General features: G+C 42.1%; 1 protein-coding gene across 3 annotated transcripts in view; it reads left to right on the forward strand.

The window, feature by feature from the left end:
- LOC133345985 (TGF-beta receptor type-1-like) overlaps positions 1-19,428 on the forward strand; it is a 55,402-nt gene extending 35,974 nt beyond the window's left edge. For 2 of the 3 annotated variants that reach the window (XM_061557196.1, XM_061557198.1), the window contains 7 exons: positions 3,507-3,782; positions 4,892-5,122; positions 5,708-5,875; positions 7,131-7,287; positions 12,471-12,595; positions 14,162-14,295; positions 15,019-19,428. In XM_061557196.1, the coding sequence (XP_061413180.1) occupies positions 3,507-3,782; positions 4,892-5,122; positions 5,708-5,875; positions 7,131-7,287; positions 12,471-12,595; positions 14,162-14,295; positions 15,019-15,144 (1,217 nt within the window). In that variant the 3' untranslated portion in view covers positions 15,145-19,428. The remainder of the gene's footprint in view (positions 1-3,506; positions 3,783-4,891; positions 5,123-5,707; positions 5,876-7,130; positions 7,288-12,470; positions 12,596-14,161; positions 14,296-15,018) is intronic. The other variant, XM_061557197.1, reaches the window with a different exon arrangement.

Below are 19,428 nucleotides of genomic sequence, written 5' to 3' on the forward strand. Positions count from 1 at the left end.
CATTTTGGGGCATGGGCTGTTCGATGAGAGGCTGGGGGAGGAGGGGGGCTGTATAGAGCTTGGGGGAAAGGGCGTAGAAGGAGTGGGGGAGGGGAAGGTTTCATGTGAAAGGGCACGTTTAAGGGATTAGAAAATGGACGGAAGGGGGGTCACTGGTGTGCTGTCTACACAAAATGTCCCCCACCTTTGCTTGAAGAAGGCATATTTTTGCGTTGTGTTCTTTTCACGTATGCGTAGTTCGTAACCGCTGTCGTGCATTTGCTCACGGCATACAATATGCATTAATTTCCTTCAAGCTGCTTCCGTATGGCGTACAAGCGTGCACGAGCAAACATTGCAAAAGCATGCATAGGTCTGCTGTCAAAGAGCGTTATTTGCAAGGCTAAAATCAGACGAACCCTTTTTTCGTTCTGAGAAAAGAAACACTGGTTGCATTGGTCTTTGCAGATATGGTGAACGTCTGGAAAACCATTTACTTTGACAGTTACCGGTCATCTGAGCAGGACACTGCTTGGTGCTGTGACATTTCTCTTGACACGCAACAGATGGGGTTTTTTTTTTTGCAATGCAATATGTAAAATAGCTTTTTGTTTAAGTGAGAGCTGAAACTGTCAACTTGGAAGTGATCAATGACGCGATCGATTATTGCTTTGCTTGATCGAAAGGGAATTTTACTTTTTCCATTCCCCCGCCCCCTTGCACCCCCATATTTATTTTCAATCGGTTGCAAAACATGCTCGGGCACTACAAGGGGAAAGCACGTCAGGGTTTAGCAGGCCTGACTGTTGTCAGTGACACGAAGGCACAGAGTCATGAAGCCCCAAGCAATGCACAATGACTGTACTGGTAAAATGCACCATCAAAGTGCACCTCGTGGCCGTTCCTCACGGTCCGGAGGGCGACCTCTGCTGCATCACATGTGTGCCGTCACGTACCAAACAGTGTAGAAACACGGTGATGATACATAGAGTGCCAGGGCTACTGCAACATTTCGACGATGATTTTGTCGACTGCTTCATGGCTCACATTTTATTTTACTGGACTGGGGCACATCAAATTCTCCCTACGTGGAATCTGTCACAGCGGGGGATCTTTAATTCAGGGATCTGCGATTGCAGCTCGCAATGCAGTTAAGTTCAAGTATATTTCCCCGTGGGAGGTTGAGTATATCGTCTTAAATAATATACTGCCTCTGATTTACAATTTACATTTGTATTTTTAAAGAACAGTGGTGGAACTCAGTGATGTAGAAGCCTCTTGTATAAAAAGTCCCTTGGCAATGTCACAATCGCTCTTTGGATGTGTGGATACGTGCAATTGCTTGTGTACAAGAACACCTTGTGCGTGTGTTTTTGAGGAATTGATAGTTATACTGTTCATGGAATCTGAATGTGATGGCCCTTTGTCACCTTTTGTAAGCAGTGTTTTTAATCAAGCAGGCTTTTTAGACTTTTGCCCTAAATTCACAACGAAATATTCCCGCGACTGGCGCTAACCCACATCCTTTGCAGTGGAAACAAATTGATTTGGTTTGTGACACTGAAATACAATTGAAAAAAAAGGCATTCTCTTCGGAGGATTTCTTCCATTGACGAGCAAAGCTTTCAGCAGCAAATTAATAAATGTGACTCTGCTTTATATTTATTAAAAGGTTGACAACCACAGTGTGTGGTTTGAGATTATTGTTGTTACAGTTCTGCAGGCAACATAGCTTGCTCTAGAAGGATTGCTGATGTTCATCTTCATATGTCATTGACCTTGGGGAAGAGAAAAAAACATTCTCCACCATAGCAACAATTTACGCAGGAGTATGGGTTCAAATGTCATGCAAAACAGGTGGTTGTTTGATCATTTCCAAATGCCTTAAAGGCCTTGGCCCTCTTGTATTTCCAGCTTATTTTTATTTTATAATTGGATTCGGGGAATTTCAATTTAATAACAAATCCAGTTTTTAAAATTGTACCACTTTAAAAAAAGGTCGTAGCTTTATTATTTGAGTCTTCAAATCATGGATTTGTTGAAGTGCATAGCATGGCATTGTATGTCACAACACAAAAAAACAGTTGTTACTACTAGATGGAACACGTTTTACAGACATGTGTTTTCACAAACATGTTGTTTATCAGGTCTGGGTAAAGCTAGCTGATGATGTTACTGAGCTCTAATATTCCATACTGTATTTAGATGTACATTCAATCCACAGTAGTTGCATGTGGTATGGTTGGTTTCATACACGTTTGTCTTGATCCTCAGGAAACAGCTTCAATGGGAAAATTAACGAATTACTGTCCCCCCCCCCTCGCACATCTGACTTGTCCTTCCTCCGCATATCTGATTAGCACAGTTGGCTACGTACAGTGCGAAAGAAGTTCAACATACATAGTACATTATGGGCCTGTGGTTGTAATAATGCTAAATGTCAAAAACTACATCACTTTTCCTCCGTCAGTAAATTTTGACAATGATGTCCTCATAATCAACCATGTTCTATCCCCTGCTGGATGAAGGCATCCGCACATTGTCGACATGCCTCATAGTACTGAGACTCCATAAGTCATCCCGACTCCTACACACATGAATTGTGGTCATCACATTGGCCAATATCTACCCTCTTACTGACATTCCATTTCCATTATTGCCCATCTACCTCGTCTACAATAATTTGTTGGTAATGGAAAATTCCCATCCGATACCAGTAGCTGGAGCTTAAAACAGAATGGATCAACATGCAGCGCTCACTTGCCACCATAAAAAGACTCAACATGGCCGACGACCCCCCCCCCCCCCCACGTTCGCGGTTTAAACGGAGACCCACGACGGGTAACCAGACAGCGCTGGGGATGGAGTGGCAGGGGTCTGACCCACCCCGATTGAGGAGATGAAGGTCCCTGGTGCCAGCAGTGCCGGTAGATGCCTCATCCTCCTTTCCGTCGTGAGGAGAGTGCAATGGGGCAGAGCCTGACGCCACAATGCACCTGCTAATATCCTGGTTGGCTCCCATGCACACGTAGCACCGCTGGTGGATATCCGCAGCTAGGAGCATTGAAGCAGGAATTTTGACATGCCACTGCCGCTGATATAAAGGGATAGAGCTGCCTAAAGGCCTGTACCATGAGCGATGCTGGTATTAAAACATAGTCCCCTGGAGCAGCAGAGACTGTTCTGCAAAGAAAATTAACCAAACTAAGACATTTATTTCATGGAAATTGTAAACTTAGAAAGTTTGCTGAAGAGAGCGTCTTTTACACATGGGCGGTGATGTTGGGGTGGTAAAATGAAGCGCCCATACAAAATGATTCGTTTATTTCCAGAAATATATCTGTTTGCTTTGATAATGATATCCAGTTATAAGGATCCTTTAGTACGTTATCATTGTTCACCCCAGTTTGTGACCATTACTTCCCAGATGTAGTATAGAACCCATTGCTTGGCGCATGCTGCATTGTGTGCTAGTGGCGGCTTGCTGGCTTTCTCACTCACTGTCCGGGCGTTGCTTATGTGCACAGACCCAACGCCGCTGGTGGGTCTGGACCGACTGAGCTCGTGGAGCTCGGTGGAGCTGGCCGTGGCCATCGCCGCCCCCATCTGCTTCCTCTGCGTGCTGTTCACCGTGGTGCTCTGCTTATGCCACAACCGGGCAGCATGCCGGCACCTGCCCGTGCCAGACTCGGATGAGGAGCAGGACATTGGACACCTGCATCACCACCACCACCACCGCTACATCACTGAGGGCACAACTCTAAAAGACCTCTATGACCTAACCACTTCAGGATCTGGATCAGGTATGCTTTTATTGGGCGTGAGGACGCTCATGGCAAACAGCTTGTGTAAATCTAAATCCATCGAGCAGCTGGCGAGATTCACATGTTGACTAAACGGCTGAAATGCATCACCTTACCGATTTGCCCATATTGGTGGTGGAGACACTGGGATGTTTTAACAAACATATTACAAAAAACTATTTTAGTTAACAAATAAATCTGGCTCCTGATCTATGTTAATTATTCAGAAAAAAAATGGTCCTATTGTGTTTCTTTTTTTCATGCTTTGAGAATTGTTGGCATAATCAGGTTTTGTACGTGTATAATTCATTGCAATTAAGCATGATAAATACATTAATATTGTTATTATCACAAGATGATGCCAAGATGTTATGTCTAATAGACTTTCCAGACTCTAGCCAAATACATTATCTTAGCAGTAGCTTTGTGATGCTTGAATGTTTAGCATGATACATTTATGGGGATTTTAAGTGGCTTTTTAAGGTACTGGGACAGCTGATTGTTATAAGAGATGCTGGTAAGGAGAGGATGGATGTTTTTTTAAATCATGGAAGAAAGATTAAGGGGGAGAGAGAGACACACATGGTGAAAACAGAACAATAACGCAGTACATTTGGCATGGCACTTGGGATAGAAAGCCTGTGTCCCAGTTTATGATCCATGATTTTAAGTTTGTGGCATGGTAATGTTTTTTGTAAATTCATGGCCGAGGTGTGGGAACAAAACCTATAATTCACAGAAAGGTAACAGAATAATGAGGTGTGATACTCCACCTAATATTAACTTGCATAAAAAAAAGACTTTTGTTATGAAAAAATATTTAAAATAACCATTTAATAGTAAAAAAAAGAACCTTAAACCAAGTGGCTAATTTAAGGCCTTGCATTTTATGGATGAAATAATATTCAAGATGAATTGAAATAATAGCATACCGTGTATGGGTTACTCTTCCACGGTGGCCAGATATTTTGGAAGAGTTAGGAGTACCCACACTTCACCTGCACCACACGCAGACCTGCCGATGAACAGTGAACCACCCTCTTAACAAATCAACAGGCAGTCCATCGCAACGGAGGTTAATGGAGGCGTGTCAATGCGTGTCGAAACAGGCTTACCCCTGCTGGTGCAGCGCACCATCGCAAGGACCATCGTGCTGCAGGAGAGCATCGGCAAGGGCCGCTTCGGCGAGGTGTGGCGTGGCAAGTGGCGTGGCGAGGACGTCGCTGTCAAGATCTTCTCGTCACGTGAGGAGCGCTCCTGGTTCCGCGAGGCCGAGATCTACCAGACAGTCATGCTGCGCCATGAAAACATCCTGGGCTTCATCGCTGCCGACAATAAAGGTTTTTTTTTTAATAAACACATCCTGGTGGCACTTTACTGCACTTTGCAACAAGCCTATTTTCGTAAGTACAAACATTTTAGAGTGTTATCAGGATTATCAAAGGCGAGTGTTTCTCTTTCTCAAAATAACGTGTCTGCTTTGAGCAAGTGGTAAAAATTCTTACTTCTTGTGATGGGGGCCAGTGACCATGACTGTAGCAAATACAGGTTTGGTCATTCGGAGACATTATTAGCACTATCTCATGCAAGCCTAATTTTTCAACTCCTGCTACATTGTTCGCAGTCATGCCTTTGCAACACAGGCAATAGATGTTGGGATCACCATTCCCATTTATTATAACTCTATCTGGCTGTTATTGGATAGAAATTTCCATAGATATGTGTAACATTTTATATAAAAACATCAAGTAATTAATAATTTTGGTGATAACTTCCACTCTGTATAAATGTCCACACGACTGGTGGAATATAGCTGTTGACTCGATGTGGTGGGTTTGGTGGTGGCTGCTAGACTATCCTTCTACGTAGACACTTACTTTTTGAACTTGTTGGGCCACTGTTGATGATTTCTCGTGTTTTTACAGACAATGGGACTTGGACGCAGCTGTGGCTAGTCTCCGACTACCACGAGCATGGCTCGCTCTTCGACTACCTGAATCGTTTCACAGTGCCTGTGGAAGGGATGCTTAAGCTAGCCCTCTCCACTGCCAGTGGGCTTGCTCACCTGCATATGGAGATCGTCGGCACACAGGGTAAGCAATCAAACATGACACATGTGTGCCAACATTGTTGCCCCTTACACGTACGTAGCTAAAATTCGAAAGCCAATTATACAATCGCAAGGACTGTTACGTTAAAACCTCATATAAAAGTTGTTTGTTTTAACAAAGTTAAGTGTTGTATAGAATATTTTTTTTCTTAACTGAAGAGCTGCCAATTCATGGAATATGATTTCCTTCCTTTCCCCCCCCCCCAAAATGCACGGAAATTCTGTGTTTGAAAGCAAGTCACGTAAAAAAAATGTGCACAAAATGTACAAGGCCCACCATAAGGTAATTGAATTTGTGCAAGCACCAATTTGGTTGTCTCTTTAATTCTGCACAAGGGTTTGTCATGAGGCATACCCCATGTAACAAATGCATTGCGACCTCTTTACATTCAATCGCATTCAGCCCAGAGAATTCTGTTTTAAAGGAACACAACCGTACTGGCAGCCTTGCGTTCCTACGTCCAGCTGGAATGCATAGAGTAGTGTCAGCCAATGGAACCTCAGGCCATCGTATGCCACAGTAAAATCAGAACAAATTCTCAGTGTAGACGGTGCTCAGATGGTAAGGGCCCCCTGTCAAGGGATGAGTATCCCTTCATGCCAACACACAAAGGACCCCATTGTGCGATAAATGTAAAACATGTGCTGATAAAAGGAAGAGTTATTAAATTAGTAAAGTATCACTGTAACAGGTATAGATGTTGCATTTCTTGGTGTGATGAAGAGAAGGTGATCTGTACCAGTATGGTATAAGTGGCTTTTGCTTAAATCCATTATAACTTCGTTGACAGTTTAACCAGCTGTAGCAGTCAACAAGAGGAATGTAGCCCTGAATTAAATCTGCAGTACCCATTTAATCGTTATAAAAATAGAGATTTTTGGCTTGGTTAAAGCATCTTCCTTGATGGAATATTTTCTTATTTTTATCAGTGAGGTGGCTCGATGGCACAGAGTTTAGAGTGCTGAGCTGGCACTGTTGAGATCTTTGGTTCAAATCCTGTGCTTAAACTGGTTTCTCAAATGCAGCGTGTTGTTGGTCTAAGTCTGATTACCAGGGAACACGAAAACATAAAATTGTGCAATTTGGGTAAATTCTGGCTCTGAGAATAAAAATATTGGTTCGACTGCCATTGATCTTGTGCACTATATTTTTTTCTTGAACAAGAAGACTCATTAATGTGCATTATTTCTCCCCATTGCAACTCCACCCATGGTTTGACCCGCTCACCACCTCGCAGGTAAACCGGCCATCGCCCACCGAGACCTCAAATCAAAGAACATCCTGGTGAAGAAAAACGGCATGTGCGCCATCGCAGACCTGGGTCTCGCAGTGCGGCACGACTCGGCCACCGACACCATCGACATCGCACCCAACAACCGCGTCGGCACCAAGAGGTCAGCGTGTGGCAGCTGCATCCCTCATACAGCGCGTCGTGCAGTGATCCTTACACTATTAACTCTGTACATAACGGTAGAACTCTTCCTATCCCTGGCCCCATTATCTGCAGGAACTTTAAGGTGGTCCGCTAAACCTCCAATTATCAAAAGTACTGTTCTCTGTGTTTCTGTATTTTTTTTACTTTCTGCTGAAGAACAGCTTCCTATTATCCACGATGTTTTATGTGAATAAGAATTCATTGGCAAAATCTAGGGTGGTGACGTGGCCTGTTTGCCGCTTGTTGCAGAGGTTCACGGTTGTAATCCAGCGGCTTCCCTGATCATCATTTGCCGGTGTAACAACCATAATATTACTATGCACCGTTTGCTTTACAGTTTGCTGGCATTAGGGTCCACATTTGGAAATTAACAGAAACATTTTCATTTGAATTATACATAGCAATCAATTTGTTTCCCCATGGACAAGTGGAGCAAATTTATGGATAACCCCATGGATAAGGGTTGTGTATAATGGTTTTAGTCATTCACAAAGAGTAGGCCATTGCGTTTCTGTGCTGGGTACTGTTACGCTGTATCTAAAGCCTACGTTGTCTTGTGGTAGTTTAAGGGCCAAGATCCATAATGTACAATGACCAGACATATTTCTTGTTCACGAAGCTTTTATAAGCAGCAGCACAGATAATACTTTTCCTACAATATTAACTTTAATCTTCACAGTCATGGGGAAATAACAGATGAAAGTATTGATCTCATATTCTACAGAATACCAATTTTGCATGGGTATTACCTTTCTATGCATTGTGATGCCAAGTGATCTTTGGCAGGCTTTTAAGCAGATCTAGAAGTTGTATAGTTCTGTCTGTAATCAGCAGTGACTTTTGCTGACCTGGATGTTCTTGGCTGACAAGGCATGATTGATGAGATGCTGTGTGGATTTGACCATTACGTTACAGGGCATGCCTTTGTGACTGCCGCAGTGCTCGCCATGGCAGCCTTTGCTTTGAGATATCAACACTGGAATATATCTGACCAAGGTCTGATAATACTAGTCATAATCATCACCCTCGGCATTGATCTCTCCACTGCTGGATGAAGGCATTCCCATGTCGGCATAGTCTCGTCGTGCTTTTTGTATTTGGTTGTCCTTCCCCGCACCCCCGTTTGCATTGTTATTCTGTAGGCACATTTCCACGTTGCTTTTAATTCATCTTTATTTCAACAATTCGAGCTCAATTCACCTTCAGTAATTGATAATTGTCTTAGGTACATATGCTATGATGATCAACCGAATAGGATTTTTTTCGTGGGTACACTTGGCAAGTAATCATAACACTTTGGTGGTTAGTTTACAAGCAAATAGAGTTATGCTATAAAAGAAGCACTCGGTGGGATTGCTGTGGTCACATTTCTGGCACAGGCCCTTCAAATGCGACAATATTGCAGCTCATAAAGCATGTGTTAATCTTTATTCACAACTTGTTATCATGTTTAATCCTGTGATGTATGAAATGGTGCCAGTTTCCACACGGCTTTAAGACTGTAGTACAGAGCTTTTGCATACAATCTCTGCTTATGAATGACTAATAAATATAAACCGTTCAAGGATTTTTACCATTTGTGGTATTTTAGAACATAAGTAAATAATGAAAGGGTTAAACATTACTTAATTTTAAAATATAATTCAAATGGTTTTATGAACGAAAAATGTATTCATATTTGGGTTCTTTTGGATGAATGTATGTCGCTAACCCTACTCCACCCAACACAGTCAATTAATAACAGTGTCATCTGAATCAAATGTGCTTCAGCAGCATCACCGGTTTTGTTGGTGGCATCTCGCCGCAGTGACGAGATGTTCACCCCCTCGCTTGATATGCAGAAGGTTGTGGGTTCGATCCTGACCCTGATGCCTGTATATTTGGAGTTTGCATACTTTTCCCGTGGTCATGTCGATTTTTAACTAAAATATTCGTCTGTCGTGTTCGTATGTCAACTTTGTCTAGTGTCATAATATATTTTTAATGTTGAGTTGTCATATCTCTCAATTTTACTTACTGACTCCTACAGTAGCCTGGAGCCATTATATTCTACATCAGGTTGTAGCGAGTTGCCCTGCTGGCGAAAAAAAATGTATGCCAAGCATGTTGTCAACGCAGACTGAAGATTTTGTAAGGTTTAGCTGCGAAGCATTTGGCAGAACTTAGGTATGCATGTAGCCATTGTTTATTGTTAGTGTCTCTTGGTTTTATGAATGTGTGTTATTCCGAGGCAGTTACCTTTTGTTGTACACACGTGTAATTTAAAATCCTCATTTAGCAATAATTAAAGTGTTTCGCAGTCAAATTTCAGATGACAATAAACATGGTAAGTGATAATTGTTTTTTTACCCTTCTATCTGGCAACAAAACTGACACCTTTTTTTACAAGGAGTCATGTTTGCATAGACCACAATACCTGCAGTCATAAAGCAAACAAAAAACATAACTCTCATAATGTATGCATTGTCCTTGAAGTTGATTGGTCCACACCCGAGACAGCTTTCCTTAGAGCCTAGTCTCACATGGGTTGGACCAGATGACGCCTTTTGGCGTCAAAAGGAAAGCTGTCTCGGGTGTGGACCAATCAACTTCAAGGACAGTGCATACATTATCAGAGTTATGTTTTTTTGTTTGCATTATGACTGCAAGTATTGTGGTCTATGCAAACATGACTCCTTGTAAAAAAAGGTGTCAGTTTTGTTGCCAGATAGAAGGGTAAAAAAACAATTATCATATTTTTTACTGGCAAATGAGGTTCCAATGGTGTAACATGGTAAGTGTTCACATCATCCAGATCTGAAGACAGTGATGGGTTATGGTGCTGGATTACCACACTACTCCCTGCTTAACATGCTGCAATGGGTCAACATTAGCCCAGTGAATGCCACCTCTGGCCCAGGGCTGAAGACCACTGTGTCAGTGTCGTATGCTATCTGTATTATAGACACGCCTTGTAAATTTACCTGGACTACTTGCAGGACCAATATTTATCAGTGTACTTCCACCGCACGATTTTTAAGCTTGTGTGCACCAACTGGGTTCAAGCTTGAGGTTCCTCTTGCACCGCTTAGCTATGTCGCTATTCAGCCAGGCTTGTTGTGCTGCTACAAACTAAGCCCTGGTGCAAAGCGAAAGAAAACAAATGGAATGTAGTTTTTTTCTCCTTGGCAGCAGTAGCACCCGCAGGCGCCACGGTGGCGAGATATTAACTACCTCACGTGGTATGTAGGAGGTTGTGGGTTCGATCCTGACCCTGACGCCTATTGTATACTGGACATCTGTGAAAAATAGCTTCATAGTTCATCGGATTCCTCCATTATAAATAAATATTCTGATTTTGTATATTTGGAGTTTGCATGTTCTCCCCATGGTAGTGTGGATTTTTCTCTGGGTCCTCTGCTTTTTCTCTCCACATTTAGAAACGTACTTTTAGAGTATTTAGCTGCTTTAAATTTACACGTGATAAGCCACTTCGTTGAGTGATCATTTGTGTCCAGGTCGCTTTTGAAAAATAACTATATAGCTCAGTGGGCCTTACCTGATAAAATACAAAGTTTAATTTAATTTTAGTCAAGCACATCAAGGTGATGACCACCTTAGAGAGGTTATGCTTTTTGTGTTTAGTTTCTTGTCCTTCCCCTGCTCCGCCGATTAGCACGGTTGGCTACGTAAGGTGCGAAATAAGTTCAACTCACATACCTTACACGTCATTTATCTGGTTGAAAATGGCCTTAAATTTTTAATCGACTGCCAATGTGCAGAATTTTTAAAGAGTGCTTAAAAACATTAAATTTTGATGATTATTTTTGTCCCCGTGAAATATACTGGTCATCATTTACTTTGAATGCAGAGGTAGATTTTGTCTTTGGTTCTTAAGCAGCTGTAAAATTATATGTAATACATTTTTATGAAGGTGATGGAGGGGGGGGGGCATAATCCAAACACCTTGAATGTGCGGAATGCGCTTGATCTCGATGATAAGCAGGCTTATGCCTGGATAGTGCTCGAATGAGTGACCACCTTGCACAATGGTTTGTTATGGGTGGCTGCGGACCCACAATGTGTGTGGCAGAGCGCAGTTATATAACGTCCATTGTTCTACCATACCTCTGTGATCCCACGTCTCATATTGACGGACTTGGCTTAGTGTCGTCCAGTAACCCACACTGCAGCGGCGGCGGCACGGAGGAAGAAGCCCTCATCCAGAATTGACAAAAGAGCTGCATATGTAGGGGTTTTTATTTATCCATAACTGAAACAAGTACAATTTTATTTTTTATTTTTTTGTACAACGCAGAGACGCATTAAATTTGGCTTCATAGTAAGGAAATGAATAGCGTATTAAACAATCAACAAGTGCTGGTTTGAAAACCCAAACATCTCATCTTTTCTACCTTGTATGGCCAGGATGGGTGCTTGTAGAAATGTGTTTTGTGTAAAGACTAGCAAACAACTGTATTCTTCCTGCTAGCTTTCACTCTAATTATGAACTTGGCAAAGTCATTTAAATATTCTGCACATTTTCCAAATAACTGTTGTAGTCAAGCAAGACAGGTGAATGTCGTGCAGACAAACATGGATAATTAGTGTGCAATGCAACCTAGCAAAGTGCTAATAGTGCTGTGCATGTTAAGGTTGATGGAAAACCTTGCCGTGGTGTAATCTCTTGAGGAAACATGTTATAAATTACATCAGTATACTGAAAGACCATTGAACTGCAAGCGTACATGCCTTGAATGTATTGTGTTTTCGTCATTTTCTGGCTTGGAGCCTGGAGTCTGGTCCATCTAAGTTGGACATTTCTGGGTGCCCTGTAGCTGCTCAAATTCTTTCCCAGGGGAATCCAAAAATGCGTACACTAATTTTGTCGGCTCTTTGATTGCAAGCAATGCATGTTGTAGGTCACATTTCTTCGGGATGATGCCAACAATGTTAAGACTTATAAATGCTATGATTTATTAAATGAGGATCTGGTTCATATGTCTTTTATAAATTGCTCATTTCTAAAAGCATACATAAGTCAGCAGTAGAATAAGAATGCTGTGTATACAAGAAAATGAATCAATGCACACGGAGAAGAGTAAATGAAGCATGGAACAGAATAATGTTAAATTTGATAAATGTCTTGATTTCTTTCATTAGATACATGGCACCAGAGGTTCTTGATGACACGATCAACATGAAGCACTTTGACTCATTCAAGCGTGCTGATATCTACGCTCTGGGGCTGGTATTCTGGGAAATAGCTCGGAGATGTGCTGTCGGAGGTAAGTTGTTCATGTTACATTAAACACTGGCGCACATTGCAGATGTGCTTGTACATATTTCCATTTGCTGCATTGTGTTCAACCCCTGCACACTTACATCGCACACACAGCTTCAGTGGCCACTGTCCTTGTGGCAGACATCATTTGCATAAATTAGCAACGTGGCAGATGGCAAAGCAGATTCAACTGCCTTGTCACAAATAAGTGTGAGGAAATTGCTTGAACTGGCAGTATGCAACATTGTGGGAGAGTATAAGCTACACATCTGTAGCTCAATATAATTTTTTATGTATAATACATTCATCTCCTAACCTATGACATTGCTAATAAACTTTCACATGATACCTTAATGGATGCCCTGCCACAGCTAAAATGTCAACTATTATGACTATATGTCTAACTTTAACAAATCTAAATAATTATAATAATAAATGTATAGCTTTGGACATACTTAAACCCAGTTGTGGATTGAGTTTTGTCAAAAATCGTATGGCTGCTATAAATGCAACAAACGGCTATTAAAACAATGCACACGAACATAGGTGCTTTGTTTAATACTCTTTACAATGGTGGGGGGGACGGACGGACATGCCTCCATATTTTTTTGTTTTGTTTTGTATTTCAATAAGAGCCCGGTACCGAGCACGAACTGTGACACAGGGAGGGGGTTATAGAAACTCCGGGGACATAGGTCCCGAACTCCATGCTCTCCTGGGTTTAAATGAAGGAGGAGATGGGACTCGCTGCCCCATGTAAGTGGGGGGGGGGGGGGGACCGCGAGCGTGGTGTATGCACTTTTACATGGGGAGGCAAAGGTGAAGAACTTAATTAAGGGAATAGAGGGAGCAGTCAGAAGGAGGGGGGGTGAAGAGATTGAGACTTATCCACACTAGAGGTGCTGCATTTTCCATAACCACCATTTTTTGTCACATGGCAGTCAAACAGATATTTTTAATTTCCGGAGCTGGAGTTTAACCAAATAAAAAAGTTACAATTATGATTTTTTTTTTGTGTGCAGTCCTTAATAATTAGACTGAGACTATCAATTAACTACACTTGAGATTGCACTTTTGTTATGGATGGTTGCCTATGATCAAGCTGAGGATCTGAGCAGTGCCAACTCAGCCTTTCGACCACCAATCTACCGGGCGACCTTGAAGAACTCCGATTCTCCGTTCGAAGCATGTGTTGTGAGCTTAACCCTTTCCCGTTCCGATGACGTACGTGTATGTCATCAGTTTTTCTTCCGAATCGTAAGTAAAAGGCCATGCGGGAGGGCGTGTGGCACAGTTTGGGACCAGCTATCATAAAATGCGGTTGCGTCGCTACTGTTCTCTGCGGTGTGAGAACATTGTCTTTAAAAACAGCGGCGCTGTGCCTCTAAATAAAAATGAATGCTCACCGTTTGCGCGTCCCGGGATTCAGCAGTGAACGGGACCCACCTTGCAACTTGTAGATGTCTCGGAACGGGAAAAGGTTGATTGATCATCTATCTATGGATACATCATTGTGGAGATGAGAGAAAGAGTGGTTTGTTCAAATTCTCACATGCTTTGCTGCGTACAGCAGGGATTCATGAAGACTACCAGCTGCCCTACTATGACATGGTGCCTTCGGACCCGTCTATCGAGGAGATGCGCCGGGTGGTGTGCGAGCAGAAGCAGAGACCAAACATCCCCAACCGCTGGCAGAGCTGTGAGGTACGTATGCTGGCTTGCTACCGCTACTGCTGTGTACGCAGGCGGCGCTTCCACCTCATCCGCACGCTCCCAGTTGTATTTTATTACCCAAGCCTGAATTTCTTACGCACATTCAACGGATAGTATTCCCCCATGGTTATCTACACTGTATTTTAATTTATATAGCCTTTCTCGAGATGAACGTGACTTTTACTTCCCGATAGTCACAAATAAAGTGAATTATGTCAAATGTATCTTACTTTTACTATATATCTTTTGCAGTAATATTGCAAACTGATTTAGTAGGCATACAACCTTATTCTTGGGTCTTTCGGTAAAGTCACTTAAAGTCACTTAGATAGGTTCAAGGAAAAAAAGCGGGAAAGCTGTCGTCTTTTTTTTTCCTGAAGATGATTGCTTGCGTTGCAATTGAAACGTCGTAGTTTTTTGTTATTTTTTGTTATTTTCTTTGAACCTATCTACGTGACTTTACCGAAAGACCTAAGAATATTAATTCCTGCAATCACGAAAGCTTTAAGTTAAGATTTAGGCATACAACCTATTTTGGGCCCCTTAAATAGCATGCAGTCATCATTATTGTACCTTTCGCTATAGAAATTTAGATTTGGAGTAACGTCATGTGCATAATCAAAACATATGGCCGTCTCATTTGGTTGCTATAACCCGTTGGTGTTCAGTGGAACAGCGTTAATAATTTCTGGTGGTGCTCTTGGCACATTACAGGCCCTCCGTGTGATGGCCAAGATAATGCGCGAGTGCTGGTATGCAAACGGGGCGGCTCGTCTCACGGCGCTGCGCATCAAGAAGACCCTCTCACAGCTGAGCCAGCAAGAGGACATCAAGGTGTGAAAGAGTCAGACCCTTAGCAGACCGGCGGCAACACGCAACAATAGCCCTACGCCAGTGTGGAAGACTGTTTGACTGGGCACTCCTCTGCCTTGCGATCGTCACTGCAACCACGCTGCCCTGCTCAACTGCCCTGCCCACGACTCACCTTGTTGCAAGCGGTGTGCCGTGCCGACGCATGCCTTTTTAAGGACCGACATAGATTACTTCAGTGCCATAATCTGGTCATTCATGCTTACAGATTTCATTCTACCTCGTGACATTCAACCTGCAGAGTTCTTGAACTCTGCTCTTGAACATGGGAACATCCACCACCTCTGACATGCAGTTTCCATTGACCATTCATAGGTGTCTTAGCTGAAGCTTAGTGGTATCAAACCACTGTGGGGCATTTCTTGTATCCAAAGTGAGTGTTGCGTCAAAGTGACCGATCGCACTCTGGCAAAAAAGCAAGCAAAGTGTACATTTTGTCCACGGCATTCAAAACTGATTTATTAAGTAGTGTGCATTGTGAGTGGAGTAAAGATCAAATTTTCCTTGAAAAACAGCCAATTGTTACACAGCCATCGAGGTCTTTCAAGAACTATATGGTCTGCTTCAACTATGCACCCATGCAAAAGAAGATAAGAAAATGAAGGTCAAATGGGTTGCTTATATTAGTCATTGCAAATTAAATATGTAGTTTTTGGTTAATGTTTTTTTCTCTAGGACCTGTGGAATGTGAGCGAGGCCATAAGTGGGCCTGCATTTGTGAGTATATTGTGTTGACATTTTTAAGTCCCCTTGTAATTGAGGGTTTTTAGAAGACCTTGTATTGCTGCTCAGCATACAAAGGCCATGAAAAAACATTGTACTATATAAAAGTAGCTTGTTTTGTCAACTGTAGCATTGTTTGTCAAGCCGTCTTTCAGTCAGTGGATATTAAATGTCACTTTATCTGCTTAAAGTAGTTTCAGCCACTTCACACCGATAGATTTACACGTCAGCTTGCCTCCCAGAGTTGAAGAGTAATGGAGGTTGCCTTTGAAAAAAAATATATACATTATGCTGTAAATAGTATTTATAGTGTTTGATAGAAAAATGTTTAACGTTTATTACACAAATAAATTAATTTAAAATATCACATCTGTAACAAAACAGAAAATACATTTTCATAATATACAAAACTGAATGTGTTCAGTTACGTAACTGCTGCAAGAACACCGAATAGCTGATTGTTCTTTACCCATTCATGCATTTTAAACTTCGTGGGTACATCAGTCATGGTAGATAATACCTTTGTAACCTCAAACCCCCTTACTGTGAAATAGCTGCTATAGGTTTTCTCCAGATTATAAAATCGTCACATCGGCGTTCACATTTTTTCTTCTTTATTTCCACCTTTTTCTCGTTTAAGACACTTTATTAACTCAAGCTGGCTGACATCATCGGCACTGCACGTTGCTGCTATGTTGTTTTTTGAGACTTGAAGAGGGAATGCGGCATTCTAAAACCTTGTCATTCAGTGGCATTAAGCAGTCTTATGTAATGTTCACTTTGAAAAGTCAAATCCGGAGTGTCTCCACGCTTAAACAAACATTACAGTGGGCACGCATCTCCTTTGACAGCCCTGAGCCAGTTATGGACATTATCTATTCCAATGCCTTGGCTAGTCTGTATTTAGGACAATTGGATAACAGCATGACATTTTTTTTTACACAAAGTAAAACAAAATTTGCTTGTAAATTTTGTCAGATCGATAGATATGCATTTAATAGGGGAGTGCATCATGACTTCACATCAACAACATCAACAACATGAACAGCAGTCATTCGTCCCTATGTGGCAGTGACATAACCATAGTGCTTGTGGGGGTGAAATGCACTTTGAGGCCACGTGAAGTGTCGAAAACTTGCATGCAGGAGGCCATGGGACAGACACCATTCCTCCTGGCCATGTATTAACATACCTGGCCCTCCGCTCATTTCCCGTTCTTGCTGGACGGAGACTGCCTCCAACTCCACAGATGCTGATCTTGACACTGCTAATACCATTCATTGTCAAGCCCAATCAACTCCATATCCTGCTGCACCATATCAGCCCACCTCTTCTCAATCCCTTGCCATGCCCGTGTATCTCCCCCTATCCGGCCAAACAAGCTATTTGGGCATTCGGTGGCTGAGCCAACCAATGGAGCCTCGCTTACGAGAGGTGCTCACTAATGAGACCGTGTTAAGGTTTTTAAAGGATCTTTCAAGAATCTGGGAGGTCCACGTTCCTTTGAAGGAGTCACAAGTTTCGTAAGCATAGAGAGGAAAGGGCATAACTGTGGCCGAGAAGACCTGGAGCTTTGTATGGAGCGATTCACCAGCCAGCTTCCACACAGTATTACACAGCCGATGAAAAGATAATGCTGCCCGAGTTGAGGACCTTCCACTTCTCGTGATGACTGGAGGTAGAACCGGTCAAACGGACCTCCCAGGTTCAGTCTGTACTGGTCCAGCTCCCGAGAGAGACATGGCAGCCCCTCGGTGAGTGTTTGGACATTCCACTTAACCAGACAGCGGTTTCCTGCCGTTTCTGGAAGAACCACGAGGGGGGCGGGAAGCAGGGGGAGCAGGGGTTAGTCTCTTGGCTCTGCTGAACAAAGTTTGGCCAGAAGATATCACGGGCGCCTGTCCCCCCGCGGCCTTCGGCACAATCTTATGCTGCCCTTTTTGTGGTTGTTTGGTACTTTAATTGAAGAGAGTCCGAGTTGGCACACTGTAGTGGCTGTGAGCATGCCGTGAGAGCAACAGTTTTGAGCAACAGTTTTGAGCATCAGCCTTTTCGCCTTCCCCCAAATGGCAATGCTCGCAACACACCAGTGTTGCCGTCTGACACCAGCGAGGAGGTGTTAGGTTGTTTTGCCGGTTGACTTCATATCTCTGACGCAGGGATAGTCACCGTAGAGTTTTGAAGAGGAAAATTGGCTTTGGTTTGTGGCACGCAATGTACCCCGCATGGCATGTGGTTATCCCATAGTGCCACGCAAAGTGGAAACGGAGACTCATTTTAATGGTGCCAGGTCTGTCACATATTTTTGTCCATACCTTCCCAGGTGGTGTTTCTTCTCCAATTGATAAGTTAGCTTAAAACGATGTGGGAAAAATGTGTTCATGCAGAGTAAGCATACCATAGTTATTCACTTAGTAAGATGAATTCAGTGTAGCTGTGTTCACAAACGTTTATTGGAACAGTTCCTTTCCTGTAATGTCAGCAAAGTTACATATTCATTCATATGCTTGAGTTTAACAAATTGGGAATTTTCTAAAGTGTAACTTTTTTGTATCACAAATGTACCCAAATTGGTCAGGGTAAAGCAAAGTAATTTGTTGTAGAAAAAACCATTTGATCGTGGCCAATATTGTGCTATGTTTTGCAAGGGGTTGCATATGATATGTCTCATTCTTTTGTTAGTATTGTTACCTAAACAATTACAAAGAACATACTCTAGTTACAATTCTAACTAGTATAAAACCTTAAATGTGACGGGATTTATAATTTCTTGCTAGACGACAGTCGTTAATTGAGTCAAACCTTTTAATATTCACACCTTAGTGTGAATAACTCAGATGCATTTTCGTCTTTGGCATTAACAGCCCTGAAGTGGCTTATCCTCACCTGACAGTAGAAACACGCTGATTGTATTTTACCTGTTTCCCAGTACCAGCCAATCTGATATTAAAAGGTGAAGGGTTACTGCACACTATGTATACATACATATATACCATACTTTAACACAAATATACATCTAATTATAAAGTTGCGATTGACTAAAAAAGCCATTTTTTTGTAGTCTTGCATGGACGTATATATACTGTATAAATTTAACCCATTTCGTCGTTGTCTTGCAAAAAAAATGAATCAGGCATTTGGTACTATGCAGACGGTAGAAAACGAGTCTTTATTGACAAGTGCTGTCACTTTAAGAAAATGAAATTGCAATTTGCGGCTCAAGTGAGGTACACACGTTTCTTTTTCAGCAAATCACTACTGTAAAAACAGATGCCTTCACTTTGGCTGGCCCCATATGTAAGCCATACTTTGTCCTTGATGTTCAGTGTACAGTGAGCGTAGTTCCGTAAAATAAGCATTGTTTTGTCTTGTTCATGTTTTATTTTGTAAATAAAATATCACGATACCTCCTCCCCTCGTTAGTAGTACCTCAGTGTTGACTATTGTGGAGGTTACAAGCACCGTTTCAAAAGTATCTCATCAACTTTGTAAATGATTACAGTACTCAATAAATTTAGAAGTTAAAAAATA

Source organism: Lethenteron reissneri, chromosome 23, assembly GCF_015708825.2.
Source record: "Lethenteron reissneri isolate LAM-NWPU_2019-01 chromosome 23, ASM1570882v1, whole genome shotgun sequence".
NCBI classification, from domain to species: Eukaryota; Metazoa; Chordata; class Hyperoartia; order Petromyzontiformes; family Petromyzontidae; genus Lethenteron; species Lethenteron reissneri.